The sequence below is a fragment of the Lagenorhynchus albirostris genome, chromosome 19, assembly GCF_949774975.1.
Source record: "Lagenorhynchus albirostris chromosome 19, mLagAlb1.1, whole genome shotgun sequence".
Lineage (NCBI taxonomy): Eukaryota > Metazoa > Chordata > Mammalia > Artiodactyla > Delphinidae > Lagenorhynchus > Lagenorhynchus albirostris.
In genome coordinates, this window is record NC_083113.1 from 13511810 (window position 1) to 13539789 (window position 27980).

General features: G+C 50.1%; 1 protein-coding gene and 1 pseudogene across 1 annotated transcript in view; both read right to left on the reverse strand.

The window, feature by feature from the left end:
• The window catches only part of SPTBN4 (spectrin beta, non-erythrocytic 4), a 70362-nt gene extending 44448 nt beyond the window's left edge, over positions 1 to 25914 (reverse strand). The window contains exons 1-13 of the mRNA XM_060129937.1: positions 25743 to 25914; positions 14789 to 14940; positions 13508 to 13681; positions 12264 to 12355; positions 10986 to 11066; positions 9700 to 9815; positions 7532 to 7644; positions 7248 to 7435; positions 7057 to 7174; positions 6623 to 6781; positions 5635 to 5937; positions 4258 to 4408; positions 128 to 1061 (exon numbers count right to left, since the gene is read on the reverse strand). Of these exons, the coding sequence (XP_059985920.1) occupies positions 128 to 1061; positions 4258 to 4408; positions 5635 to 5937; positions 6623 to 6781; positions 7057 to 7174; positions 7248 to 7435; positions 7532 to 7644; positions 9700 to 9815; positions 10986 to 11066; positions 12264 to 12355; positions 13508 to 13681; positions 14789 to 14940; positions 25743 to 25914 (2753 nt within the window). The remainder of the gene's footprint in view (positions 1 to 127; positions 1062 to 4257; positions 4409 to 5634; positions 5938 to 6622; positions 6782 to 7056; positions 7175 to 7247; positions 7436 to 7531; positions 7645 to 9699; positions 9816 to 10985; positions 11067 to 12263; positions 12356 to 13507; positions 13682 to 14788; positions 14941 to 25742) is intronic.
• On the reverse strand, positions 16998 to 19631 carry LOC132510148 (ATP synthase membrane subunit K, mitochondrial-like; annotated as a pseudogene).
• Positions 25915 to 27980: the final 2066 nt, after the last annotated feature.

Below are 27980 nucleotides of genomic sequence, written 5' to 3' on the forward strand. Positions count from 1 at the left end.
TAATATCATTCCCATTTTACTGGAACCACCGGTTCCTGGTGAGTGGACACGGGAACTGTTGAACCAAGGAAGGCGAGACTGTGTGCGTGAGGAAGGGGACCGGGGAATCCCACCAGTGCGCGCTCACCGGTGCTGCACCACCTCGACGTCGTCGAGTGAATCGGGCACACGCATGGCGAGCAGCCACTGTTCCTTCTCACCGATCCACAGCTCGCACGCGTGCACCTCGCCGAACATGCGGTAGACAGCGAGGGCATCCCGCAGCCACTGGCGCCGCAGAGCAGCCACCTCGGTCACCTCGGAGAACAGCTGCTCGGCCTCCACCACGCGCACCTGCAGTGCCACCACCAGTGGCCCGGCGCCGCTGGCGCCCCCCAGTGTCGCCAGCTGACGCCGCAGGCCGCCCACGGGCCCGCGATGCGCCTCCACCTCGCCGGTGAGCGCGCGGTGCTGGCGGGCCAGGCGGCGGCTGGATGCTTCGTCGTGGCCGAAGTCGCCCGCGGCTGCTAGGCGGTAGGCGTCGCGGAGCCAGTCCAGGAGCCCGTCGAGGTCAGCACCGAACTGGTGCAGCGCCCGCGCCTCCAGCAGCCGCCGCTCGCGCCGCGCTGCCGCCTCTTCCAGCCGCTGCCAGCGCCGCCGCGCGCTCGCCGCGCGCTCCGCCAGGCCCGCCAGGTACACCGTCTCGGCGCCCGGGCCCACGGTGCCACCGGCCGCGGCCAGCTCCTCGCCGCGCCGCAGGGCCTGCTGCAGCAGCACCCGCCGCCCGCCCACCTCGCCCTGCAGGATCTTGTGCTGAGCCAGGAGGCGCGCGGTGCTGTACAGGTCGTGGGCGCCGTCCGCCGCTCCCGCCGCGCCGCCGCCGCCGCCCGCCGCCTCTAGGAGGCGCTCCTTGTCGCGGGCCCAGCTCTCGGCCTCCTCCAGCTCCTGCAGCAGCGCCCACAGGCTGCGCGAGGCCTCCAGTTCCGCGCGCCGCCCAGCCGCCTGCTCCTGCAGCTCCGCCAGACAGCCGTGCACGTGGTTCACGCGGTTGCAGATGACCTGCGGATCGCAGGGCTGGTAACCTGGACCAGGAAAAGGGGCAGATCCCGGGTTGGGCACGGGCCAGGGGGCGTCCAAGAGAGGGTGGTACAAGGCTACCTGCCTAGTCCTTGGCCCGACTTCATCAGATGCCAGGTTACACCTCCCCTCCTCCAGGCAGCTTTCCCTGACACCCCAAATCTGGAGCAGGCGCCTTCTCTGGCTCTCCCAGGCTTCTCTGCTTCCCATCCCAGCCCGGACCACTCTGCCTGTGACTCCTTCACCTAGCTCTGAACCCTCTGGGCCGTCACTGACAGTCTGTCTCCCCTACTGGATTGGGAGCCCCGTAAGGACAGGGCCAGGGACTGTCTCCAGCACACCATGTCCCCACCACTGCCCAGCACAGGGTGGAGCCCAGAGCAGTCACCTAGTGAAAACGGTGACTTATTGATTGAATGATGAATGGAAACAGAGATTCAGAGAATCCTAGAATGTGTATATTTTAGTGTAAATATACAGTGTTTTCCCTTCAGAAATGGACCGATGAAACTTCTCTACTCTTAAGCTACGCTTCTGGGTTCCCTCTCTCATCCTCTGTTACCTTATCTATTAACCCAGTGATGACCTAAACTCCTTTTTTGTCTTCAAATATTTCACCTTCCTCCTGGACCTCTGGTTTGTGACTGAGAACTGTGAGATTAACTTAATGGGTTGCAGCCAGCATTTCTTTAATGAAATGGAATAGAATGAATAGAAAATATCAGAGGTAAGGGGAGAAGCATTGTTTTATAAAGGCTTGGTGTCTCTGTGTGTCTGTGTGTGTGTGTGTCTGCACGTGTGCCTGTGAACTCTGGGTCATGCGGTAAATGTATTTCTTACTGGGTCAAAAAAGTATGAGAGGGGCTTCCCTGGTGGTGCAGTGGTTGAGAGTCTGCCTGCCAATGCAGGGGACACGGGTTCGTGCCCCGGTCCGGGAGGATCCCACATGCCACGGAGCGGCTGGGCCCGCGAGCCATGGCCGCTGAGCCTGTGTGTCCGGAGCCTGTGCTCTGCAATGGGAGAGGCCACGTCAGTAAGAGGCCCGCGTACCACAAAAAAAAAAAAAAAAAAAAAACCAGTATGAGAGACACTGCCCTAGATGGCCTGTGGGATTTCTGCATTTGTGGACATTCACTGAAATTGACCCAAATACGGAGGCATCCAACTGAATAATAAACATCAGCAGTATCCATGTATCTGGCCCTTACTCTGACACACTGTCATTTAATTCTCACAACCATTCTATGAGGCCAGCATCCTCCTTAGCTCCATCTTGCAGGTGAAGAAACTCACACCCAGGGAGGGAAGCTACTTGCCCAGGATCAGCTAAGAACTGGTCAAGCAGGACGCCACACTCTGGACCACTTATCAGACAGCGCTGCCTCCCGTCACCATGACAACACACACCCCACACTAGCCTCTCTGCTGTTTCCACGGTGCTGCTGGCGCATTGTCACCAGGCACCGAGACCTCACAAGGAAAAGACCGAGGGAGCTTCCTTGACAAACATCCGTAAGAATGAGGATGAAGAGTGAAGGTGAAGGAGAGGGTCCCGACAGTGTCTCGTGGGGTCATGAGGTTGGTGATGGGCTGAGTTAGGATGGGGATGTCCGCACTGGGGCTTGGAAGGAGACCTCAACATCTGCTCTTAGGACATGACCCAGTCCATGAGGGTGAGAAACCCCTGACCATCCTGCAAGCTGGGCAGTGTCTTCCTTTCCTAACAATGCTCCGGGATTCCCAAGGGCCATGGCTCCAGATAAAGGAGTGAGACAGACCAGCCTCCATGCCCTCTCTCTGATCAGCTCTGCGGCTCTGGGCCTCAGTTTCCTCATCAGTGAGAAAGAAAAAAGCAGCCCTGATGCTGTCAGCATTCATACACAGTTGCACAGGACACAACGTCAGACAAGACCACTTTGCAATAGGGATGGAGCAGGACGAAGAAAAGACCGTTCCACAATCACATCTGAGAGCACCCAAAACAAAGTCACTGTGCAAACCACAAAAACGGCCACCCCCCTGCCCGCCCCCTCACCTGGCCAAGGTGAACCGCTCCTGCCAATCCTGTTCCTCCCACTACCCGGATAAAAATGATTAAGATGCGCAATCATCTGATTACCCCCACTTCCTGACAGCATCCAATCTGCAGCAAAACACACTATGTTAAGTCATCCCAGATCACCTAACACAAGCCCACATCCTATAACAAGCCCGTCTTAACATCCTCTTACTAAGATGCCCCATGGTTCCCCTGGTGTGTGCAAAGAACCAAAAAACCCAGCTTGGTTTGACTACAGCAGGGTTCCTGGTGGTCTTTGGCTGGAGGGCGTTGACATCAGTAAAATGAGAACGTTTTTAGAGCCAGTCTGGGTTTCGCCTATCAGCATCCAGTCCCTGCTTCTGCTAACGGCGCCCCACCCCGCTCCTTCTCAGTTCATGTCTTTGGAGGGAGCTGACCCCACTCTTGGCTCTGGGAGGGCATGTCACATAGATGTGGCCAATTAGATCACTGGATAGCCTGGGGCCATAATGCTTGACTGAGTGATGGGAACGGGACCCACAGTGGGCTCATGAAAACTTTCCTTGGACCTTTTGCCAGAATATTGAGAGAAAGGGGCCTGTCTCTTGCTGGGTCTGCGAAGCTGCTGGATGATTCCAGATTTACACCACAAGGGGAGGGACAGCCCAATAGTGACACAAACATAAAGACTGGAGTCAGAAACAGATGGAGTCTTAAAAGCATCACTGAACTATCCCTGGATCCAGCCATGCCTGAAGCAACACTCATCCTTTCCTGCACATTTAGTTACATCAGCCAGTACATTCCCCTTTCCTCCTTAAGTGAATTAAATTGAGTTTCTATCACTTGATGCTAAACATGCCTTGACAATAATTACCTTACCCAGTCTTTTTATGGTATTCACTGAGATCGGCTGTGAAAGGCTTAGCACATAACAAGTGCTCAAGAAACGTGAACTATTACTACAGAATCTCAAAGCAGGAAGAAGTCATGTGGTCCAACCTCTCACTCAAGGCACTAATTTCCCATGTGATATCCCTGATGGAGTGTGATCCTAGTTGGTGCTTGGATGCCTCCAAAGATGGGGAGCTCACTCCTTCATTCTGTCTCTCAGGAGACATTCTGCTTCTATTAGCACCAGCCCTGAAAGTCCCCACCCCAATCCCCAACCTCAGACTCACCCTGAAGCTGGGAGAAACGCAGGGCAGCAGCATTGAGCGCCTCCACCCGCTCACTCTGGGCCGAGATGTCCCCCTCCAGCAGTCCATGCTTCTGCAACAGGTCCTCTGCCTCCACCAGGTGCTGCCCACACTCCCGGGACAGCAGCTGAGCCTACAAGTAGGGGCAGCCCTGAGTATATTTTTGGCATTGGCCCTTAGGCCACTTGCGCCCCCTGCCCCGCCTTCACCCATGCCAGCCCTCTGCTTCTCTACTCCATCACTTGAACTCTGATCTGTCTCAGTCTCCATGTATCTGTCATCATCTCTCTCCATCTCTGTCTCTCTGGATGTTCCATCTCTCATCGTCTCCACAATTCTGGGCTCTGTCTATGTCACTGTGTCTCCCTCTCTACGCCTCCATCTCCCCCTTCTTCTGTCTCTCTTTGCTGTCCCCCCTTTCTCCTTTACACTTCTGTCTCCATCTCGACCTCTATCTCTTTCTTTCCATGTCTCTGCCTCTTTTTAAAAAAAATACTGGGACTTCCCTGGTGGTCCAGTGATAAAGAATCCACCTTCCAATGCAGGGGACGCAGGTTTGATCCCTGGTCAGGGAACTAAGATCCTACATGCCGCGGGGCAACTAAGCCCATGCGCCACAACTACTGAGCTCGCACATCTCAACTAAGACCCGACGCAGCCAAAAATAATTAATTAATCTTTAAAAAAATTTTATTTATTTATTTGGCTGTGCTGGGTCTTAGGTGTGGCATGCGGGATCTTCCGTTGCAGCATGTGGGATCTAGTTCCCTGACCAGGGATCGAACCTGGGCCCCCTGCATTGGGAGCGTGGAGTCTTACCCACTGGACCGCCAGGGAAGTCCCTCCATGTCTCTCTTCGTGTCTGTACTTCTCTCTGTCTCTTTGCTTTCATCCTTCTTATCTCCATCTTGCTCTGTATCTGTCTATCTATCTCCAGTAGGTCTCTCTCTTTCTCACATGGATTCCATCTTCCTATGTGTCTTTCTCTGTAGCCATTTAGATTTCTTTTGCTACCTTTGGGTCTTCTTCTCCAGCTCTCTCTCTTTCTTTCTCTGATTTCTCTTTCTCTCAAATTGTCGCGATCTTCCTCCGACTTAATCTCTCTGCCTCTGTCTGTCCCTGACTCGCTCTGTCTCCATATTACTGTGTATTTTTATCTATTTCTCCAGATATTTTTCTCTCTTTCTCACATTTTCTTTTTCTGCCTCTCTGTCTCTCTCTGTATCTTTCACTCTTTCTTTACATCTTTCTGTCTCTCTCCGCTTCCCTCTCCATCTTTGACAACCTTTTCAGTGTATATACCCTTTCCTCCCCTCCTGGCATGCCACTCCCATCACTGGCCCCCGATCTGGCCCCTACCTGCATCTCCTCCATCCAGTCCACCATGTACACCATCTCCTGGAAGACTTTCTGCAGGGCCAGGTTCTGCTCGAGCCGTGTCCGCCGGGCACCTACCAGCCCAGTCAGCAGGGCCCACTGCCGCAGGACACTGTCACGCCGGGCTGCCACTCGGCGGGCGTCATAGTAGCCTTCAATCGCCAATGCCTGGGCCAGCTCGGCCACGCCCTGCACCCGCTCCTCATAGGCTGCAATGTCTGCCTCAATCGCTTCGTGCTTCTTCATGGCTGCCTCCACTGCTGGCAGCTCATACCCAAAGTTGTCCTGGGGCAGGGCAGGCCACACACACTCATCCACGTTGCCTCAGCAGTCAACCTGTTACCTTGAGCCTGTGTGACCCTGGAAACTCCCCCACCGGCTCCTGTTACCCTGGAGACCAGCCCCACCACCCCAAGTTGCCCTGGAGACCAGCTCCACCCTTCCCTGTTAGCCTAGAGACAAGCCCCACCATCCCCAGTTACCCTGGAGACCAGCCCCACCACCCGCAGTTACCCTGGAGATCAGCTCCACCCTTCCCTGTTACATCTCTAACCCTAAACTTGTTACCCAGGAAATAGGCCCCACCCTTCCATTTCCTTAGAGACTAGGGACCAGGCCTACCATATCCTGTTACTTAGGAGACCAATTCTATCCTCCTGAGTTACGCTGGACACCAGATAACAGCCTCCTTTGTCACTTAAGAGATAATTAAATACTCTCCCTATTCTGTCCTCTCTAGTTACCCTGGAGACCAGTCTCACCCTCCTATTACCCTGGAGAGCAGGCCCACACCCCTCCCCCCGCCAAACACTTAGGAAACCAATTCTCCCTTCCCACCTTCATTTGTCACCTAGGAGACTAATGCAACACTTCTCTGTTGCTTAGGAGATCAAGTCTCTCTCTCTGGTCCCAGGGCCATCAGCACCATCCTCCCTCCCTTTCCCCCGGAGCCAAGCCCTACGCCCTGTACCTGGGAGACCAGGCGCTGGTTCTCATTCAGCCAGCTCTCCCGCATAGCCACCTTGTGGTCAAACCTCTGGGCTAGTAGTTCCAGCTTCTCCTGCCGGATCAGCTCAGCCCGTAGGGCAGCCTCCCGCTCATGTTCTGCCTTCTCCAGCTGTCCCCATGCCTAAGGAGGCAGGAGGAGGCAGTCAGATTCCAACAGCTGCCCACAGTTTAATGGCCCTGGCTTCTCTATTTGAGGTCACTCCTAGCACTTATGGCACCTTGGCGCAGATTGGGAAAAAAAACGTTGCTTCCTCGGAACCCTTTACTGCTGGAAAAACCATCAGAATGAATACCCAGTCCATGATGTCTGCCATGTGAACGGCTCCCCTTGAGCAGTGCACGACCTACACAACTTCACAGAGCAACCCTTCCTCTCCCCTACATCCTCAGCCTCACCTTGTCAATATCCCAGATGCCACAGCCCTCCCGGGGCACGTAGAGGCGACGGTTGCTGGCACGCAGTTTGCTCTGGATGCTGAAGAGCAGCACCTCCAGGTTCCCCTTCTCCTGAAACCTAAAGGGGCCTGAGCTCAGGAACCCTGCCTCCACACCCCCACCTGCCACCCTCCCCCCGGGCTGGGCCTCACTTGACGGGCTTCTCCAGTGTGCAGTAGGCTGTGAAAGCCTGAAGCTGCTGCTGCACCCCACTCAACGAGTTGGCAAACTTCTGGTTGCTGATGAGGCCCACGGTGCGGTGGATCCAGGCCAGCAGCTCGGCTGCCAGCTCCTCGTAGCGCTCAATGATCTTCCCCACCTCCAACACCTGGTCCAGGACCTGACCCGGCAAAGGAAGGTGGGGTCAGCCTCATCCCGGATATGCCCCCATATGGTTCCCAGGCTCCTACCCTCCCCATTCCTTGGCTCCTCTTACCTTCCCAATTCGCTTCCCCTCCACAGCCAGAGCCTTCATCTTAGAGAAATAATGGTAGAAAGAGACCACATAGGTGATGATGGACTTCTCATCCGGAGCCTCCATGTTCACATCTGTTGATTAAAGGAGAGTGAGGGAGCAGGATGATGAGCGCTCTGACAGAGAGACCGAAGGTATTAAGTGGTGGGAGGGAGAACTCATTCTTACTTGCTGTGTGACCTTGGGCAAGATAACTAACCTCTCTGTTCCTCAGTTTTTGCATCTGCCCAGTGGGCATCTACCTCATGGGATTAAATAGTGCCTGACACATATAAACCACCATAGAGAGATTATCTCTAATGATTTCTTATTTTTTTATTTTTGGCTGCTTTGGGTCTTCGTTGCTGTACACGGGCTTTTCTCTATTTGCAGTGAGCAGGTTTTTTTCTCATTGCGGTGGCTTCTCTTGCTGCGGAGCATGGGCTCTAGGCGCGTGGGCTTCAGTAGTTGCAGCTCATGGGCTCAGTAGTTGTGGTGCACGGGCTTAGTTGCTCCACAGCATGTGGGATCTTCCCAGACCAGGCTCGAACCCGTGTCCCCTGCACTGGCAAGTGGATTCTTAACCACCGTGCCACCAGGGACGTCCCTCTATAATGATTTCTGGAACACACTATTCTACCTTCTACCTCAGGGCCTTTGCACATGCTGTTCTGTCTGAAACACTGTTCCTTTTCTTCATGCCAAACTCCCACTCATCCTTCAGGGCTCCACTCAACTTAAGTGTCCTCAAATAAGCCTTTCTGTTCATCCTGTCTAGAGCTGGTCTCCTCCTGTTATTCTTCCTCATAACATCTTATCATTTCTTCCTAGAACGAATCACAATTTATAATTACATATTCCCTTATGTGATTATGTTCTTACCTAGAGTTTGAGCTCCATGAGGACAAGGGCTATGCCTGTCTTTTGCCACTGTTCCTTCCATGCCCAGCACACAGTAGGAGCTCAGTAAATACATACACTAAGTGTATGAATGGTATGTGAAGTTTGAGGTCAAGGACACAGGCTCTGGAGGCAGCCTTGAATCCCAGCTCAACCACTTACTCACTGAATATCTATAAAATAGACCTAACTTCTTTGAGCTCAGTTTCCCCATTGTTACAGTAAGGATAGTCACAATGCCAGCCACCTAGAAACACTATCAGTATTAGAAAGAATAACCTGGCACAGAGGAGAAACTCAGTAAATCCTGATTATCATTTTAATTTACTCATTGAATGCACAGCATTATACTTTGCCCTTATCCTTCCTCAGCTCATGAAACTGACATCCAATAAACACGGGCTATGTGTCAGGCACTGTAAGAGGCAAGGTAGAGACATGATTCAGACCATGAATTCTGGAATCAGAAAGTCCTGTTTACTGGGTTTTCAGTGTGACGCTGGGCTACTGACTTCACGTCTCTGAGCCTTCGTTTCCATCACTTTATGACAGGATTGATGACTTCTATCCAACCAGGTCAGTGTGAGGATGAAAGGGAACAGTGCTGATACAATTCCCAGCCATGTGCTTGGCACATGGTAGATGCTCAGAAAAAGGGAGCAACCCTTATTCCAGATTTGGGGGATTGGTGGGGTATGATTATGGCCATTATTCCAGAGATGGGGGGTTGGTATTGGGTGAGATCATGGACTGGGAATGAGGTTGAAGTCGGGGGTGGGGTTGGGAATAAACTGAAAATGGGAAAGGGGTTGGGGATGAGGACAGAGTTGTGGATGGGGACAGACAAAGGGATGAGCTGGGGATGGGGAGGGGGGTGGGCATGGGAATAGGACAGTGCTGCAGATTGGGTTGGGGATGGTGTTGGCTTCAGGGATGGGGCCGGGGTTAGGAAGAGATGGGGGTTGTGTTTGGAGGGGAGGTGATTAAGGATGGGGAAGGGGGGTTAAGCTGAACATAGGAATGGAGATGGGGTTGGGTCTGAGGTAGAGATAAGAGAAAGTAGAAGATGTGGGGATGGGAAGGAGGTGGGACTGGAGATGAGGAAGGGGAAGGAGATGGGAGGGAGCTGGAATTTGAAATGGCCTTGGGGTTTAGGATGATACTGCAGCCAGATGGGGTTGAGTTTGGGATGGCACTGGGGCTGGGAGTCCCCCAAGAGGAAATCTGGGCTGGGGCCATGCAGAGCTCACCCTCAGGGTCCAGCAGACGTGCCAGCCCCAGGTGCTGCTCAGCCGTGCGGAAAGCTCTCTGCAGGTTGTAGTTGGCGTTGGACTTGGTGAGTTTGCTGAAGTCCACGAGATCGGGCCTGGGCAGGGGCACAGAGAGGGCAGGCAGCAGGCAGGCTCCAAAGCCAGTGGGCAAATGGATGAAAAGACATCCTTGTCTGAGTCCCACCCAGGGCGAGGGCAGGAGGAGCACGACCCGGCCAGTGGGAAAGCTGTGTGTGCTGGTGCGTGTCTGCACAGCACTTAGCTGTGAGTGTGAGCGCTGCATGAGGGCACATGTACATCTGACTTCATGATGCACACCTGTCTACGTGGGTGCGTTTCTGTACAGTATTATGTAGTGCTTGGAAGTCTGAGGTCTGGAGCCAGTGCTCCTGACTCAAGACCCAGCTTGGCCATTTCCTGGCTGTCACTCTGGGTGAGATACTGCATCGCTTTTGTGCCTCAGTTTCCTCGTTTGTAAAATGGGTAGAATAATAGCATCTGTCTCATAGGGTCATTGAATATTAATGACTTATTGGAAAGCACTTAGACCAATGCCAGTACACCCAGTAAATTGTCCCTTGTTAGCAGGACCCTGGTTACAGCCTGCGGGTTTCTGGGTATGTCGGTGGGGCTGGGTCTCCCCATACGTGCATGAGTGTGTACATATGGGTTCTGGCTTCCCTCACACTAGAGCAAGTCCCTCCCAGTCTCTAGGCCTCAGTTTCCCCAAACTGTCACATGGTCAATCATGACGTGGGCGTAATTTGTCTGGGTACCCTTCCTCAGCCAGCTCAGCCCCGGGCCCTGAAGTATGAATAGGTGGGTTCACAGGGAGCCAGATGGGGGGCCTGGGAGCTCACCATGAGGAAGGACTTTCTGATGGGAGGAGATGCTGTGCACACTCCAGAGTGGACCATCCATGGGGAGTGAGCTGCCCACCCTGTGGGCATCCAAGCAGTAGGCAGAGGTAGAAGCCATATATGTGCATGAGTATATTCCTGTGTGCACACATCTGTGCAAGGGCACACGTGTTTCCATGTGTGCACAGGGTATGTGGCCCGGACAGGGGTCTGTGTGTGCATCTGTGTGTAAGTGTGTATGTTAGAGCATGTGTGCGAACGGAAACGTGTATGTGTGCAGAGAGGTGAAGGGGGTGGGTGCTGTGTCTGTGTGTGTCATCTATATACATCCGTGTACAGGCGTGTACCTGAGGGATGGGGGCGGGGGTAGCGTGCAGGGCAGGGCTGCCCCAGGCCAGGTGGTACCTGTGCCGGTGAATTAGGGCATTGAAGGCCAAGCCGTCCCGCCAGCTGGTGGTAAAATTCTGGATGTTTACCTCAGGGTAACTGGCAGCATGGAAGGGAGAGACAGAGGCAGAGATGGAGAGAGTCAGGAGGAGAGAGGCAGGAAGGGAGAGAGAGACAAACAGAGATGGATTGATGGATGGTTGGTTAGATAGATAGACAGATAGATAGGAGATAGATGATAAAAGATAGATGATAGATAGGTAGGTAGATAGAAAGGTAGATAGATACAGATGATATATAAGTAGATAAGGAAGAAAGAAAGAGAGAGAGAGAAAGAAAGGAAGGAAGGAAGGAAGGAAGGGGAAAGAAAGAAAGAAGGAAGGAAAGAAAGAAAGAAACAAAGAGCCAGGAAGATGGAAAGAGAAAGAGAGAGAGAGGGAGAGGGAAGGGGACAGGAGAGGAGCAAGAAAGACAGAGAGGCAGAGGGAATAAGCAAGAGAAGGAAAGGAGAAAAGAGGAACGGACAGAGATAGAGCAAGATACAGACAGAGATGGGGAAAGAAAGGAGTGGGGAGAGAGATATAGGAGGGGAGAGAGGAGGGAGGGAGAGATCGGAACAAGGAAAAGCAGACATAGAGGTAAACACAGACACACAGAAGAACAGATAGCATTGCAAGACAGACAGAGAGCCCCAGGAGGACAAGAGTCAGAGAGAGCCCCGTCTGCATCCATACCTGCCCCTCCCGCCTTCCTCCCAGGGCTGCTCTCCAGAGGGCAGGTCAGTTTCAGGTCAGGCCCCGCCCAGCAGGGGGACCAGGGACATGCCCGGTGGTGTCTGTGAGCCCCTCTTCCCAACCCCACTGCAGGTACCAGGACCCTGAGCTGCCTGAGCCCTGGTGTGTGCCCCCCTAGACTGACGGGTGGCTGCTTTCAGGGGTGGGGGGCCGGGGGAAAGCTTGGGGATAGGGTCGGGGGTCCACCTAGGTGCACATGAGGCCTTTTGAGGTGGAGGACGAGATGAGGGGAGAGAAGGGAGCAGGATGGGGACAGCCCGCCACCTTCCGACATTGTTCCCTGAGGAGTCCGGGTTCTAAATTTGAACCTGGCCTTCCGGATTTTTATACAGGTTTATTCATCAAGGTCAGAAGAGTTTGCTACCAGTTTGTTAATTTCAGATATAACTTTTGATGCTGAGGATTTGGGCTGCCCCTTGCGCTCCTGTCCCCGAGGGAAGCCCAGAGGTTAGGGCCTGGCTCTCCTGGGGGTGAGGGAGCTTATGGGGGTAGGGGAGCTTACCCAGCTGTCTTCATCTGACACCACAAGAGCAGTGCATCCTTGGCCGAGCGAGTCTCTCTGTTGTCCTCAGTCTCAATTTTGATGACTTGAATCTGTGAGGATACAAAACATGGCTGTTGGGGTGTGGAGGGCTTGAGCCTGGGAGTGGCAGAGGAGATGGGGGAGGCAGCTTCAGGCAGAGGGTGGGAGCACCCCTTCTCTCCCCTTCCCCTTCCCTTACGGCATGTCCACTCCTCCCTCCTCCCAGAGTCTTTCCTACCTGGCGCCCTCTTCGCCTCCCTATGGCCACACGGTGGTCCGGCTCCAGTCTCTTCCTTGGGCTCCCAGCTTCCAATTTTGGCCACGACCCCCAACCCAGAGGGATCCTTCTAAATCTGATTATGCCCCTCCTCTTGATAAAACTCTCTAATTTCTCCCCATCTCAGACAGAGTAAGATCAAATTGCTAATCACAGATCACCAAGGCCCTGCCGACCCTTCTGAGCTCAACTCCTCCCTGTCTCCCCCCTGTCTCCCAGTCTCTAGCCATACTGGTCTTTCTGTACCTGCAACATGCCAAGCTCATTCCCACCCCAGGGCCTTTGCATCTGCTGTGCCCCCTGCCTGGAATGCTTTCTCCTTTCATCTTCATTCAGCCATCAGCTTCTCAGAGAGCCCTTCTCTGGACACCGAGGCTAAAATCTCAACACAATCAATGGGATATTTTAGATGGCTTTTACTGCTTTATCATAATCTATTCTTTGCTCATAGCTCTTTTTACTTCTCTGCCTAGATTCATCCTCTTCCCATATATGTCTTGTTTGCACGTTGACGTGTTTATTTATTATCTGTCTAACCCCCCCACCCACGTCTTGCTCCATAAAACAGAAAATTTGTCTATTTTGTTTCTGAACTGGACCAAGGTTGCCTGGATTCCAGTTCCAACCCTACTACCTAGCTGTGTGATCTTGAGCATTTACTTCACGTCCCTCGGCTTCAGTTACCTCACTGCTAAAATGGAATAATGAATAGTAGTACCTCATTTATGCGGTTGCTGTGCATATTAAATGCCAAGTGCTTAGAAGAGAGTAAAAACTATGTAAACGAGGATCATGATGATGGTGGTGATCATGATTTTTTATAACAGGGTTCCTGGAACATATCAGGAATATTTTTGGAATGACTGATTGAGTGGGTGAGGGACACCCTCCTAAGGCCCCACCCCGGGGGGTGGGCTGGGCTGGGCTGGGGTCACTTGGAGATCACCTGGAAGCGCAGGATGATGGTCCAGACCAGCCCGAGGGTCAGTCGGTGGTTCCCGTCCACGATGTCATGTGAGCCCACATTCTCCAGGTGCACACGCTGCTCCTTCAGGAACTGCAGAGCCTTGTCTACATTCTCCAGTGAGTGGATCCTCATGCGACCACGCGTGGGCCTTGGCTAGGGCGGCAGGGGCATTAGGAAATCCGGCACCTGGCCAAGAGCACTGTGCCCTCGACCCCACCCCTTCCAAAGAAGGCCACCCCCATAACTACAATCCCCAACCCCATGTCCAAGTCCAGGCCACGCCCCTTCAGTCTTATCAAAGACCCAGGATCTAATCTTTCTAAAGAAGGCCTGCCCCGTTCATAGCCAGAACCTTTCAAGTCATGTCCTTTCAGGGCTTTTTCAAGTTCCTGGCCTCGCCCCTTCAACTTAAGCTCCACCTCCAAGCTGATAGCCACATCTTTTATTATGAAGCTCCGCCTTCCGCCTGTAGCCATACTCCCGCCCCTTCCATTGGATCTCTGCCCCAGGCCACCAATGTTTTGCCACTAGTTCCACCCCTCACTTCCTCCTTTTCAGGTCCCTGTCTAGAGCCACGCCCACTCCTATCAAGCCCCGCCCCACCCCAGGGCGCTCCTCTTTTTTTATAGCTCTATTCCTTCCAAGGATGTTTGTTCCTATTCTATAGCCATGCCCCTCACGACTTCCTGACCTTCAGGCTCTGGTCCTTTAATCAATCTCTAGCTCCATCAGAACACCACCCTTTGCGATGAAGTCCCATCCAAGCCCAGAAATACAACTGCAACCCATACAACAAGCCACACCTATACAAGAGTTCCGTCTCGTCCCCCAGACTCCCGCGACCTAGGCCTCACGCTTTCGATGACAACCACGCCCTCAACCATAGACCCCCTACAACAGAGCTCTGCCCGTGTTTTATAGCCATGCCTCCTACTACCGCATACCCAGGCCAGTCCCTTTTAATAAAGCTCCTCCCTTTTCCAATAGCCCCACCCCTTCCAGCGGAGCCCCACTCAAGCCCAGAGTCCCGCCCCGAAGGGCAGCCCTCTGACGGAAACCCGTCTCTGTTCCAAGCCACACCCCCAGGCTCCTCACAACCAGGCTCCATCCCTGGGTCGTGAACCCCGCCCACCCAAATGAGGTGCCTTTTACCCACCCAGCCTTTCTAGGTCGCTCCATCCACCCATTAGCCAGGCCTGCAGTAGTCCAGCCCGAGACGCTAGGGCCGCCCCCTTTACCCAGCCCTTCTGGCCCCCTCACCAGCTGCTCCCCGGACAGCACTTCCAGGAGCCGCGTGAGCACGAAGCCATCCCTGAGGTCCGCATAGAGGTCCCCGATGTGGCAGCCAACGCGAGCGAGGTGCGAGTTCACCCACTTGGTGAAGGTTTTCTTCTGCACGGCCTCCCGCTCATCTGAAGGACAGGCCCTGATGAGCCCTCGTCTCCTCCAGGAACTCCCCCTTCCAGCTTCACCCCAGCCCTCCACCGCCCAGCCAAATCGTGCTCAGGCCCAGCTCCCTGCAACTATCAGGTCTTTGGGCAGGCGGCTCCTCCTACCTGGGACGCCCTCCCCCTCTGGCCCCCCATGCCCACCTGGAGACCGCTTCTCTGTCCTTTAAAGTTTTCCTGAGATGTCACTTCCACAGGAAAGCTGCCCTGTTTCTTACCCTAGTCAGTGCTGTTCATTTGTTCAGGAAATATCTGAGCACCCACTATGTGCCCCACGCTGTTCTAGGCTCTGAATACGAGGCAGAGCTCAGTTTAGTGGGGACACATAATACGCTAGGGAGCCACAGAGGGTTAAGGAGGGAGAAGGACAGGATGAGAGTTGGGTCTCAGGAATATCTCTGGCTTCTGTGGGAAGGGTGGATCAGAGAGGGCAAGAATAGCAGCCCAGAGCCCAGGGAGGAAGGGATTGGGGAAAGGACCCAGGAGAGAGAGGAAGAGGCTGGACCAGGTCAGAAGCTGAGGGGATGGGAGAAAGAGGCATACTGGAGAGTTATTTAGAGACGAAAAAGTAAGAGTCAGCCACTGACAGGCTGTGGGGAATGAAGAGGAAGGAATATGCTAGACTGAATGTTCCTTGAGAGCAGGAACCACATCTCCCCCTCTGTAGTAGCTGGACTGCCAGGTTTCCCACATCCCTGGGGCAAGAAGTAGGCGCGGGATTACTTAAGCGGGTGGGGAGGGGGAATGTGTACAACTTCCGCCTTGCTTGCTTACAAAGAAATTGTTTGGGACCTCTCTTCCCTCTTCACGTTTTTGTTGTTTTTTTGGCGGCGTGGCATTCGGGATCTTAGTTCCCCAACCAGGGATGGAACCCGTGCCCCTGCAGTGGAAGCACAGAGTCCTAACCACTGGACTGCCAGGCAGGGAATTCTCACCCCATTTTCTTTTTTTTAATAACAGTTTTAGGGACTTCCCTGGTGGCGCAGTGGTTAAGAATCTGCCGGCCAATGCAGGGGACACAGGTTCACTCCCTGGTCCGGGAAGATCCCACATGCCGCGGAGCTACTAAGCCCGTGTGCCACAACTACTGAGCCCGCGTGCCTAGAGCCCGTGCTCTGCAACAAGAGAAGCCACCGCGATGAGAAGCCTGTGCACCACAACGAAGAGTAGCCCCCGCTCGCTGTAACTAAAAAAAGCCCACGTGCAGCAACGAAGATGCAAAGCAGTCAAAAATAAATAAAATAAAATAAAATAAATAACAGTTTTAGTATGAGCTACATTCCCATACTATAAAATTCACCCTTTTAAGGTGTAAATTCAGTGGCTTTTAGGATAGTCACAGAGTTGTGCAACCATCACCTCTATCTAGTAACATTTTTATCACCCCCAAAAGAAACCCTGTACCCATTAGAAGTCACTCCCCCTTCTCCCGTCTCCTAACCCTAGGCAACCATTCATCTATTTTCTGTCTCTAAGGATTTACCTATTCTGTATACTTCACATAAATGGAATCATGCAGGCCTCTTGTGTCTGGCTTCTTTCACTCAGCATAATGTTTTCAAGGTCCGTCCACGTTGTGGCATGTGTCAGTACTTTATTCCTTTTACAGTCAAGTAATATTCCATTGTATGGATTTTACTTATCTATCCATCAGCTGATGGACATTTGGGTTGTTTCCACTTTTGGTGATTATGAACAATACTGCTACAAACAATAAGGTACAAGGTTTTGTGTAGACACGTGTTTTCAGTTATCTTGAGTATCACCCTGGGAGTGGAATGGCTGGGTCATCTGGTAACTCTATGTTTAACCTTTTGAGGAAATGCCAGACTGTCTCCCAAAGCAGCTGAACCATTTTACATTCCCACCAGCAATGTACAAGGGTTCCAATTTCCCCACATCCTCACCACCACTTGTTACTTTCCTTTTTAAAATTACGGTCAACCCAGTGGGTGTGAAGTAGTTTCTCAATGTGATTTTTTTCCCCCAGGTTCATAATTTATTGTACAAATTTAGTATCACATGATGAGCTGACATTAGTTTCTCCAGGCATGAGCACTTAGGAGATGAGGTACAGTTTAGAATCCATTTATGTGGCTTTCACAGCTGGAGTTTTTTTGGACCTTAACTTGAAGTATAAGACTATCCAAGCAATGCCTTTATATGTGGCCAGTACACAGTTCATTCTCCCTGTGAGAGTCTAAGAGTTGAAATATTTTTTGATACCAGTGAAATGGAATTGGGTGTCAGTTTCTGGACCTGTCACGATTTCAGCCTTCTAAAAGGCACAAACCGCAAGCCTGTCTCAAGGTGGTTTCGATTTGCACTTCCCTAATGATGAAAGATTGTGAGCATCTTTCACATGCTTATTGGCCATTTGTATTGCTTCTTTGGTGAAATGATCTATGCAAATCATTTGCCCACTTTTATTTTATTTTATTTATTTATTTATTTTTGGCTGTGTTGGGTCTTCATTGCTGCGCGCTGGCTTCCTCTAGTTGCGGTGAGCAGGGACTACTCTTCGTTGGAGTGCAGGGGGCTTCTCATTGCGGTGGCTCCTCTTGTTGCGGAGCACAGGCTCTAGGCACGTGGGCTTCAGTAGTTGTGGCACGTGGGCTCAGTAGTTGTGGCTCGTGGACTCTAGAGCGCAGGCTCAGTAGTTGTGGCGCACAGGCTTAGTTGCTCCACGCCACGTGGGATCTTCCCAGACCAGGGCTCGAACCCGTGCCCCCTGCATTGGCAGGCTGATTCTTAACCACTGCACCACCAGGGAAGCCCTGCCTGGCCTTCCTCACTCTTCCCCTGACTCCCACAGCTTGAACACCAAGGTCCACAGAGCACGGGATGGAAGAAGGAACTGGGAACCCACACTAACTGCTTGGAGAAGAGCCTCCTTGCCAATGAGGCTGCTCATGTAGGGACTATCCAGGGGAGAGAAATATGTTTCTATCTCCTTTAAGCCACTGTATTGTTGGGTCTCTTGTTACAGCAGCTTAGCCTGTACAGACACTGTTTGCATTTTATCACTAAATAATTTAGCAGTCGCACTTTTAAGTTTCCCATGAGTGCAGAAATCATGATTTATATTGCCAGTTTATTTCCATTTTTAGCCACTTGAAATCTCCCAATAACTTTTATTTCCTCACATTAACCATTTGTAACATTATCAGCTACCGCATTTGACTCTGGCAGTAGAAAATACACATTGCTAGAAAACACACACTGACCGACCTGTATTTTTTTTGTGCTTCAAGTTGGATCTTGAATGTTTGCCTCTAATTTGAAAGTGAATATGCAGAAACGAACAGTAAATCCAAATGGCAATCTTGTTTGCCTAAGTGTGGGCTTTGTGCTGTTTGGATAGGATGGGGGACCTGTGTGAACACATCGATCACACACGAGGAAGTGATGACAGAACAGATGCTGAACTGGGTATTTGTTGATTCTGCCTTCCAAAGGCGATGCCCATAGCAGATTGTGGTCCATGCTGAGGCCCAAGTGGAACTTGAGTGCATCCCCAGCGTGGTGCAGAATGAGGGCAACTGGATTCAGTCCTGCTTTTACTGATGACCAGCTATGTGACTTCAAAACCACATCCCTCCTCTTTGGGCCTCCATTTTCCCATTTCCAAAATGAGGGTTTAGGACTAGATCAGGATTTCTTCAGTGGGCTCTGGGGGACCCTGGGTGTTTGGGAGCTCATGCTTGGAAGACAAGGACCCAGGAGAATATTTTTAATTTTGTAACTTCATTTCAATGATCCTCAGAGAAAATTAATAGAAACACATCCTGGACTATCTGGATGGTGACTTTATAGAGGACTATGCTGTGGGACTTGGGGGTTTGTGATTACAATCTCGTTAGCATGAAGCTGAGGTCCAGAACTGAAATGCCCACCAGGGCCAGGCAGGCTCCACATGAGAGAACGAGGCCCCCCTAGAAGGGGGCAACGGCCATGTGGCCCTGGCTTCTGGAGTCTCACAGGAATGAAGGCCCAGTGTTGCCATATCACGTGATAGCCCATGAGGTGCCCAAAATCTGGAGATAAAAATCTCCCTGTTTTTAAATGTTGGCAACTGATTTACGTTTTTATAAAACACAGTGGGGCTGAAAACCAGATGTGTCCCAGGGCGCCACTTCTGACCTAAGTCGACATCGAATGTTTACTGTGTTGGTGAGTGTGTGTGGCTACCTCGCTGGGTGTCTTCCGCCTGCCCCTCAGGTGCCTTCTCCCCTCTTCTGCACCTACTCTGAGCCCAGGGAGGCTGGTTGGCCTGAACTATATGAATGGGCTCCCTGGCCCTTGAAGGCCTCAGACTTCTGGCTGGGTTTCGCTAGCAGGAGATGAGAGGAGAGAAAAAGGGCTGAGGGACTTGTTCCCTCCCTGCCTGACCAGCTTCCCCAGGACCTGGTGCCTCTCCCTACATCCCCCACTCCTCCTGGGGATGCCTCTCTCCCCTCTCACTACTCCCTGTCCTGCCCCAGTCCCTGGGGGTGGGGAGGAATCTCCACACCTCTCTAAATAGTCCCTTCATTAAACTCTCCGCAGTTTTCCCCCTTTGAGGGGCATCTGCTTCCTCCTGGCCTCTAGCTGGCACGCACACCTTTGGGTTGTCAAGACTCCAAGGCAAATGACAATCGTCCTACCTCTGCCATTGCGCTTATATTATTTTGCCATTTATATATTCTTCCCCTCTGTGGTACTCACCAATCACAAGTGAAATGCATTTCCTTAGAATAACACTTTAATTTTTCACATCTTTAATACATTGAGGTTTTCATAGAGTAGGGACTAACCACTCCCTTATCTACTACTGGTTACAGAGAAAGGATAGAGAGAGACAATATGTAAATGATATGCTGGCTATTAGTCTGGGAAAAGTTAGGAAGCCAGAGACACTAAGTATTGGTGGAAATGTGAGGACATCATAACCCTCATGCCTGCTGGTGGGGCAGCCATTCGGAAGGCAATTTGAGTCAAATTAAATTAGTGCATAGCCGCCATGCGCCAGCAATGCTTTCCCTATGTATATGTCCCGTAAACTTTTCCACGCTGGTTTATAAAGAGCACGTATGACGATGTTCAGTGTAGTGCTATTAGGGGGGATGGGGCAGGGACAGGTTGGGGGTTGGGGAGAGCCTGGTTGTCTATTATTGGTAAAGTGGAACATGGCGAGTGCACACCATCAACTCCATGCAGCAGTTAGAAGCCAGAGCAGAGGCGCACAGAGCCACATGGATGAGTCTTGAGGCTATAAGGCAGAGCGCTGAATGAGAACATAATGCAAAAAATGCAATCGAGACTATGATCGATTAGCAATACCTGCATGTACAAACCCACATGTATAGGGCTCCCAGATTTATGACAAAGTGAAATTGCAGTTCAGTAGGGAAAGTCTTTTCAATAAATGGAGCTGAGTCCACTGGACATCCATGTGGGGGACAAAGAGAACCTTGACCCACACTGTACACAATAATAAATATACTAAGTACCATTTGGCTTATAAATCTAAATGTGAAAGGAATACACTAAGGCTTTCAGAAGAAAACATCAAAGACTATCTCCACGACCTTGGAGGAGGCAAAGATCTCTTACACAAGACACAGAATTTTAGCCATACAGGAAATAATGATTAAATAATTATCAAATTAGACTACCTTTAAATTAAGAAATACTGTTCATCAAAAGGCAACGTTAAGAGAATGAAAAGGCAAGCCACACAGTGGGAGAAAATATTCACAACACGTATATCAGACAAAGGACTCGTACCCAGAATATATAAGAACACCTGCAAAACAATTAGAAAAAGACAGGAAAATTAATAGGAAAATGGGCAAAAGACTTGAATGGGCACTTCACAGGAGGATATCCAAATAGTCAGTAAATATACGAAGAGGAGCTCCACTTCATTAGTTGTTTTTAGTCATCAGGAAAATGCAAATTAAAACCACAGTAGAATGCACACCTATTAGAATGGCTAAAATTACAAGACTGACCACACCAAGGGTTGGATGTACAACAACTGAATCATCCATACACTGCTGGTGGGAATGTAAAATGATAGAAACTGGAAGTTTCTACTAAAGTTAGATATACACATACCTTACGACCCAACAATTTCACTCCTGGGTGGGTATAAGCCTCAAAAATGAGTGCTTATATCTCTCAAAACATGTATATTTAGAGCAGCAATAATCTGTAATAATTTGTGATACTACAAATCACTAGTTTGCAATAGTCTAGTTTGTGACATCCCCAAATTAGAAGCAAACCAAATGCTCATCAACAGGTGAATGGATAAACCATGGCATTTTCACACTGTGGAATACTATACAGCAATGAAAAGGAACAACCTACACATACAGGTAGACATGGGTGAATCTCATGAGAAGCATGTTGAGTGAATGAACTCAAACACAGAAGGGTACCCACTGCATGATTCCATTTATATAAAATTCAAATGCTAGCAAAATGAATGTACACTGGCTAGGACAGTGTTTACTCTCGGGATGATACAAAGGCAGCCTGAGAGGGACTCCTCTGGGGCTGTCAGATTCTCTTTCCTGATCTGGTTACAAGGGGGTGCTCATTGTGGAAATGCTGGACACACAATATATCTGCCTTTCTGTGTCATGTAATACCTTTTAGAGTTAAAAAAAACATGGATACATGCACACTAATTAGCAACGCACGTGTTGCGAAGAAAAAGATTTGCGTTAAAACAATCAGAATGATTGCCTATAGGAGAGAAGGCATTGGTGTGAGACATGGGAGAATAAAGAGAATAAAGGAGTAGATCAAGAGGAAAGGGGCTTCCAACATTGTGAAGCAACTATAGTCCAATTAAAAAAAAAAAAAGAGGAAAGGGCCCTCCACAAAAACTGTGGAGCATGGGACTTCCCTGGTGGTCCAGCGGTTAAGACTCCATGCTCCCACTGCAGGGGGCTGGGTTTAATTCCTGGTCAGGAACTAGATCCCGCATGACGCAACTAAAAAGATCCTGCATGCTACAACTAAGACGCAGTGCAGCCAAATACATAAATAAATATTTAAAAGAAAAAAAAACAAAAAACTGTGGAGCATGATTATGGGAACTCTCTGTAACGGATGGGACCAGACAATTTTTTTAAATATCTTCATGCAGGGACTTCCTGGCGGCCCAGTGGTTAAGACTCCACGATTCCACTGCAGGGGGCATGGGTTCGATCCCTAGTGGGGGAACTAAGATCCCGCACGCCGCACAGTGCGGCCAAAAAAAAAACACCTTCATGCAAGAACATATTACGGAGGACTCTGCTCTAGGGTTTGGCCTTAGTGTGAATAGAGGAAAACCATGAGAGAAGTGGGCAAAGGGATGCAAAAGAAAATGCACCCTAGCTGTCTACATCATGTTGGTATCTTGAACAGCAGGATAGCAGCATCTCGAAGTCCCTGTTAAGCTGAAGTTACTGGTTTTGTGGTTTGGGTCTGGAATCCAATATAATGTGTTTTAGTTGTAGAGAACCATAGGCATAAGAGATATAAACAGAGTTGTGTGTTTTTGTGCATTTAAGAAAACCATATTTCAGTGATAACACTTATATGTGGACTCTAAAATACGACACAAATGAATTTATCTATGAAACAGAAAGAGACTCACCGATATAGAGAACAGACTTGTGGTTGCCAAGGGGGAGGGGGGTGGGGGAGGGAAGGATTGGGAGTTTGGGATTAGCAGATGCAAACTATTTTATCTAGAATGGATAAACAACAAGGTCCTACTGCATAGCACAGGGAACTACAATATATTCAATATCCGGTAACAAACCATAACGGAACAGAAAACCATAGTTCTAATAATTAAGTAGACACAGGGAGTAGATGAGAATTTTTTTTTTCTTAGCTGGGGCCCTACATTTCTCTGGACTCTATGCTGTCTGAGGTGTCCAGGGCTGGTGCTGTCTGAATCAGCGGTTCTAATGGTTGAGGAGTCCTTGATCCTCACGTTACCACATCCCACCTCTGCTTAAAATCTCACCGTAGCTCCAGGTGTCCTCACACTCTATGGAATGGCCTACAAGGTCCCTCAAGATCTGGTGGCCACTGGCTCCTTACCTGCCATCATTTACTCACCACCTCGCTCCAGTCACTCTCAAGTTCTAGAGGTCTTGCCTATTCTGTTCCCTCTCTCTGGAATATTCTTCCACTCTCTTCCCCAGGGTTCACTCTTGTTTGTCCATTAGGGCTCAGCTCAGCCATCTCTTCCTCCAGAAAGCACTCTGATTCTCTAGACAGGATCAGGCCCCTCATCTGGTCTCCTACAGCCCTGAACTTCCACATCTGGCCTCTGCCTGTGCCTCCCCCATCTCGGCCCTGATCCCTGTGGGTCATCATTTTGGGCTGGATCTAAATTTCCCACTGGACTGGGAGCCCTGGAGGAGCAGGACCAGGGCTGCCTCAGTCACTACTATGTCTCTCATATTGTCTAGGACAGGACAGGCGCAGAGCAGTCACTGATTAAATATTTTGTGGATGAAATAATAAATTCTAGAATTCTAAGTAGATACGTTCCCGAGTTTTTTAATTTATGAGTCTAAAAATACAATTTTGGGACTTCCCTGGTGGTCCAGTGGTTAAGACTCCACACTTCCAACACGTGGGCGAGGGGGTGCGCAGGTTTGATTGTTGGTTGGGGAACTAAGATCCCACGTGCCGTGCATCACAGACAAGAAAGGAATAAAAAATAAAATTTTTTTTAAAATACAATTTTGGGCTTCCCTGGTGGCACAGTGGTTAAGAATCTGCCTGCCAATGCAGGGGACACGGGTTTGAGCCCTGGTCCGGGAAGATCCCATATGCCGCAGAGCAACTAAGCCTGTGCACCACAACTACTGAGCCTGAGCTCTAGAGCCCACACGCCACAACTACTGAGCCCACGTGCTGCAACTACTGAAGCCCACGTGCCTAGAGCATGTGCTCCGCAACAAGAGAAGACACCACAATGAGAAGCTCGCACACCGCAACGAAGAATAGCCCCTGCTCACCGCAACTAGAGAAAGCCCGTGCGCAGCAACGAAGACCCAGTGCAGCCAAAAATAAATAAATAAATTTATAGAAAAAAAAATTTAAGTTCCCACGAGTATATGTTTATATTCTTCTAGGTGTCTAAACCAGAGGAAGCTAGCAATCCATGGGCTGAATCTGGTTCAGACTTTATGCACTTAAAGTTGTTTTTTGTTTTTTTTGATTGGGAAATTGCAGATAAACATCAGAGCTAGCAGCTCTGGGCCTGCATTTCCCCATGGCTAGAGCAGGTGACTAGGGCAACCACAGTCCCCAGGCCACTCACTCGTGTATGTCACCTGCTTTCCCAGAGGCCCTTGAGTTTAACAACCTGCTCGACATCTTATAAGTTTCCAAGAATCCTAATATTGAAGATCCCATGATTGTCAAATGCTGAGTTACTAAAATTCTGAGATTCTAAGGGAACTCATTCTGACTTTTGGATTTTAAAATTTCATGACTCTTGACAATATATATTTTATGTGTATAACACTCCATGTTTCTGAGATATTAACATTCCAAGGGTCATCGTGCTAAGGGTCTAATGTTTCAAAGGCTTATGATTTGGAGTTACATGTCTCTGAAGGGTCTTTGTTCATAAAACTTTAATATTGATGATTAAACACTTCTGAGGTTCTAAAGCCCCATGAATACAAAGTCCTAAAGTTCAAGGGCCTACAGTTCCAAAGATCTAAGATCGTAAGACTCTATAACTATACAGTTCTCCGGTCCTTGCTTATATTGTCCTAAAACATCCAAGTATGGTGACCAACCATTCCAGTTGTCCCAGGACTGAGGGTTTCAGTGCAAAAAACATGAATGTGTGGTTATTCTTTCTTAAAGTGCTCAGGATAAACGTTTCTAATCTGAAATCCTATAGGTTTAGGATTATAAAGCCCTAAGGATCTATGTGCATTAGAGTTTTTAAGTTTCTGATGTTCTAAGACCCTAGGAGCCAACGATTAAAATGTCTTAAGATCTGTGATTATAAAGTTCTGTTTACACGAGTCTCCACTTCTAAAGGTCTTGGGTTCAAAGAATCTCTGGGTATGACATTCCAAGGTCCTAAGATGCGAGGTTTCAGCATTTCGGGATTCTAAAGAAGTACGCTTAGAAAGTCCCCCGTTTCTGGGATTGTACTGATACATTTCTAAGGTTCTATGGCTGCACTGCTCCATACAGCAGCCACAAGCCACATGTGACTATTGAAATTTAAATTAATTAAAACTAAATCAAATTAAAAATTCAATCCCTCAAATAGCACTGGCCACATTTCAAGTGCTCACAGCCACAAGTATCAGTGGTTAGTATATTGGACATCACAGATACAGAACATTATCCCATCATCATGGAAAGTTCTATTGGACAGTGCTGGTCTAAAAATTCAAGGTCTGGGCTTCCCTGGTGGTGCAGTGGTTGAGAGTCTGCCTGCCGATGCAGGGGACACGGGTTCGTGCCCCGGTCCGGGAAGATCCCACATGCCGCGGAGCGGCTGGGCCCGTGAGCCATGGCCGCTGGGCCTGCGCGTCCGGAGCCTGTGCTCCGCAATGGGAGAGGCCACAACAGTGAGAGGCCCGCGTACCGCAAAGAAAAAAAAAAAAAAAAAAGAGATTCAAGGAAGGTCCAAATGTCTGTAACTCTTCCCATCCTCCAGGCCATCAAGGTACAAAGACACCACCCCAGCAGCTTCCTCCCACCCTCGCACCCAGCCCTCCTCCAGGTACCTGCCAAGGCCTTGATCCGGGAGCACTCAAAGAGTGAGGCGGCTGCGGTGGAGGCGGCTGGTTGCTCCCGCTCCCAGCCCCGATCTGGACTCTCCCAGCGGGCTGCAGGGTTGTTATTGTTAGGGGCTGGCGGCCCCTCCATGTTATCCACTTCCCCTGGTACCTGCGCCATCAGGGAAGGTGAGGCCTGGGGATGAGGAGAGGAAGGTTAGGGCTAGAAACAGGGCCTGAGTTCAGAGGTGCCACTTCTAAGAGCAACTGGCTGTGAGTCCTGTTCCCTCTCACCTTCAGTTTCTCTGTCTTTAGAAGGGACATGATAATAATGACAATAATGTTCACCCTGACCACATCATAGAGCTGTGGTCAAGCACCAAGTTTAGTGCAGGGTAGGGGCTCGGCAAATTGTCACTGTTGGGACTTCCCTGGCCATCCAGTGGTTAAGACTCAGCACTTCCACTGCAGGGGTCACAGGTTCGATCTCTGGTTGAGGACCTAAGATCCCACATGACACAGAGATCCCGCATGCCGTACGGCAAAAAAAAAAATTGTCACTGTTATTATTGTTAGAAAGATAACATTGTTATCAATAGAACTCTATAAGGCAGTAATAACAGTAATTCACATTTATTGAGCAGTTGCACTGTGCTCAGTACATTATATGCATTATCTTACTTAATTCCCACAAATTTAATTCTGTAAAGAAAGGTACCATTAAGCCTATTTTACAGAAGAGGAAGCTGAGGCACAGAGGGGGTAATTCACTTGCCCAAGGTCACACAGCTAGTGAGTAACCAGGATTCACATGTAGTCACTGTGATCAAATAACTGCATTAATGCCCTCAGTTTTTCATCCTTATAGCCACACCCTTTGCCATATAACTCTTCAGTGTTCTCCCACTCTGGGGATGGGAGGAATGGAAGAGGGGGGCGGGGGGACATGCCCTACCCCTTGACTCTGGGTTTGGCCACATGACTTGCTTTGACCAACAGTATTAGGTAGAAGTGCTGGTGAGTTCTGAGCCCAGGACTCAGGAGACATTGCATGTTTTTGCTTGTGTTTGACAGTGGCCATGAGACTACGAGGCTAGTCCAGGTCCAAGGCCTTCATCACAGCCAAGGCCAGCTACAGCAACCAACAGTCAACATCCCCCTACCCATCCCAACTGGTGAATAAGCTCATATAAGCCCAGCCTAAGTCGCTGACCTCAGACTGACTCGAGGCTAAATAAATGCTTAGTGTTTTAAGACACTGAGTTTGGGGGTGGTTTCTTATGCAGCATTATTGTGGCAACAGCTAACTGACATACTGTCTGACTCCAGAGCTATGTTCTAGAACACTGCCAGATTGTAAATATGAAATTTAAGGGTGTGGGAGACATTAGATACATCTCCTCCACCCTCTGGAACCCCAGGCCTGATTCTAAGACTAAGAAAGGAGGGAGTTGGGAGGAGATCATTGTCCGCATTCTCAATATATTCCGACAGTTGCCAACTCACCAGATTTTAGGAAGGCAGGGTCTAGGTCTTGGTCAGTGTAGTGGAGACTGTCCCTTTCAACAGACACTCAAAAATCCATGATTATTTTTCCCTTCTTCCACGGAAAGCTGTAAGTGGGTACCTGTGTGACCTTGGCTGAGTCACTTACCCTCTCTGGGGCTCAGTTTGTTCATCTGTAAAGTGGTAATGATAATGGTACCCATTTCCTAGGGGTGTTTGAAGATGACAGGATTAATAATGCAGGGAACATGGTATCTAGTACACAGCAAGCCCTCAATACATGGGCTTTGCTATTATTATTCATCCTCCAGTCACATATCTTAGCAAATAAAAGTGCCTGTGCTGGAGTCTGACAGAAATGAGTTCAAGTCCTGCTTTATTCTTGCTGTATCTTTAAACCCCATTACCTTTAACTTGGCTTCTCTGTGCCTCAGTTTCCCTCTTTGTGAAACGGTGAGCACAACTGTTTCCTCAATGGAGGATACTTGGAGATGGAGAGGCACTTAGCACTTCGTGATCTCTCAGGCAGTCTGGAGGTGGAACAGCCCTGGCCATTACGTGATTCAACGGGAGAAATAAGGGAGAAGGCGGTGGCGGAGGTGGAAGGGGGTGTCCTGCAGACTCCAGGAAAGGTTGGCTGGGCGAGGCTGGGGATGGGACCTGAGATAGGATGCTTTAACCCTTCCAAGCCCGTGCCTCTCTCTCCCTGCAGTCTAGTCACCGTTCCCAAGGAGAGGGGCC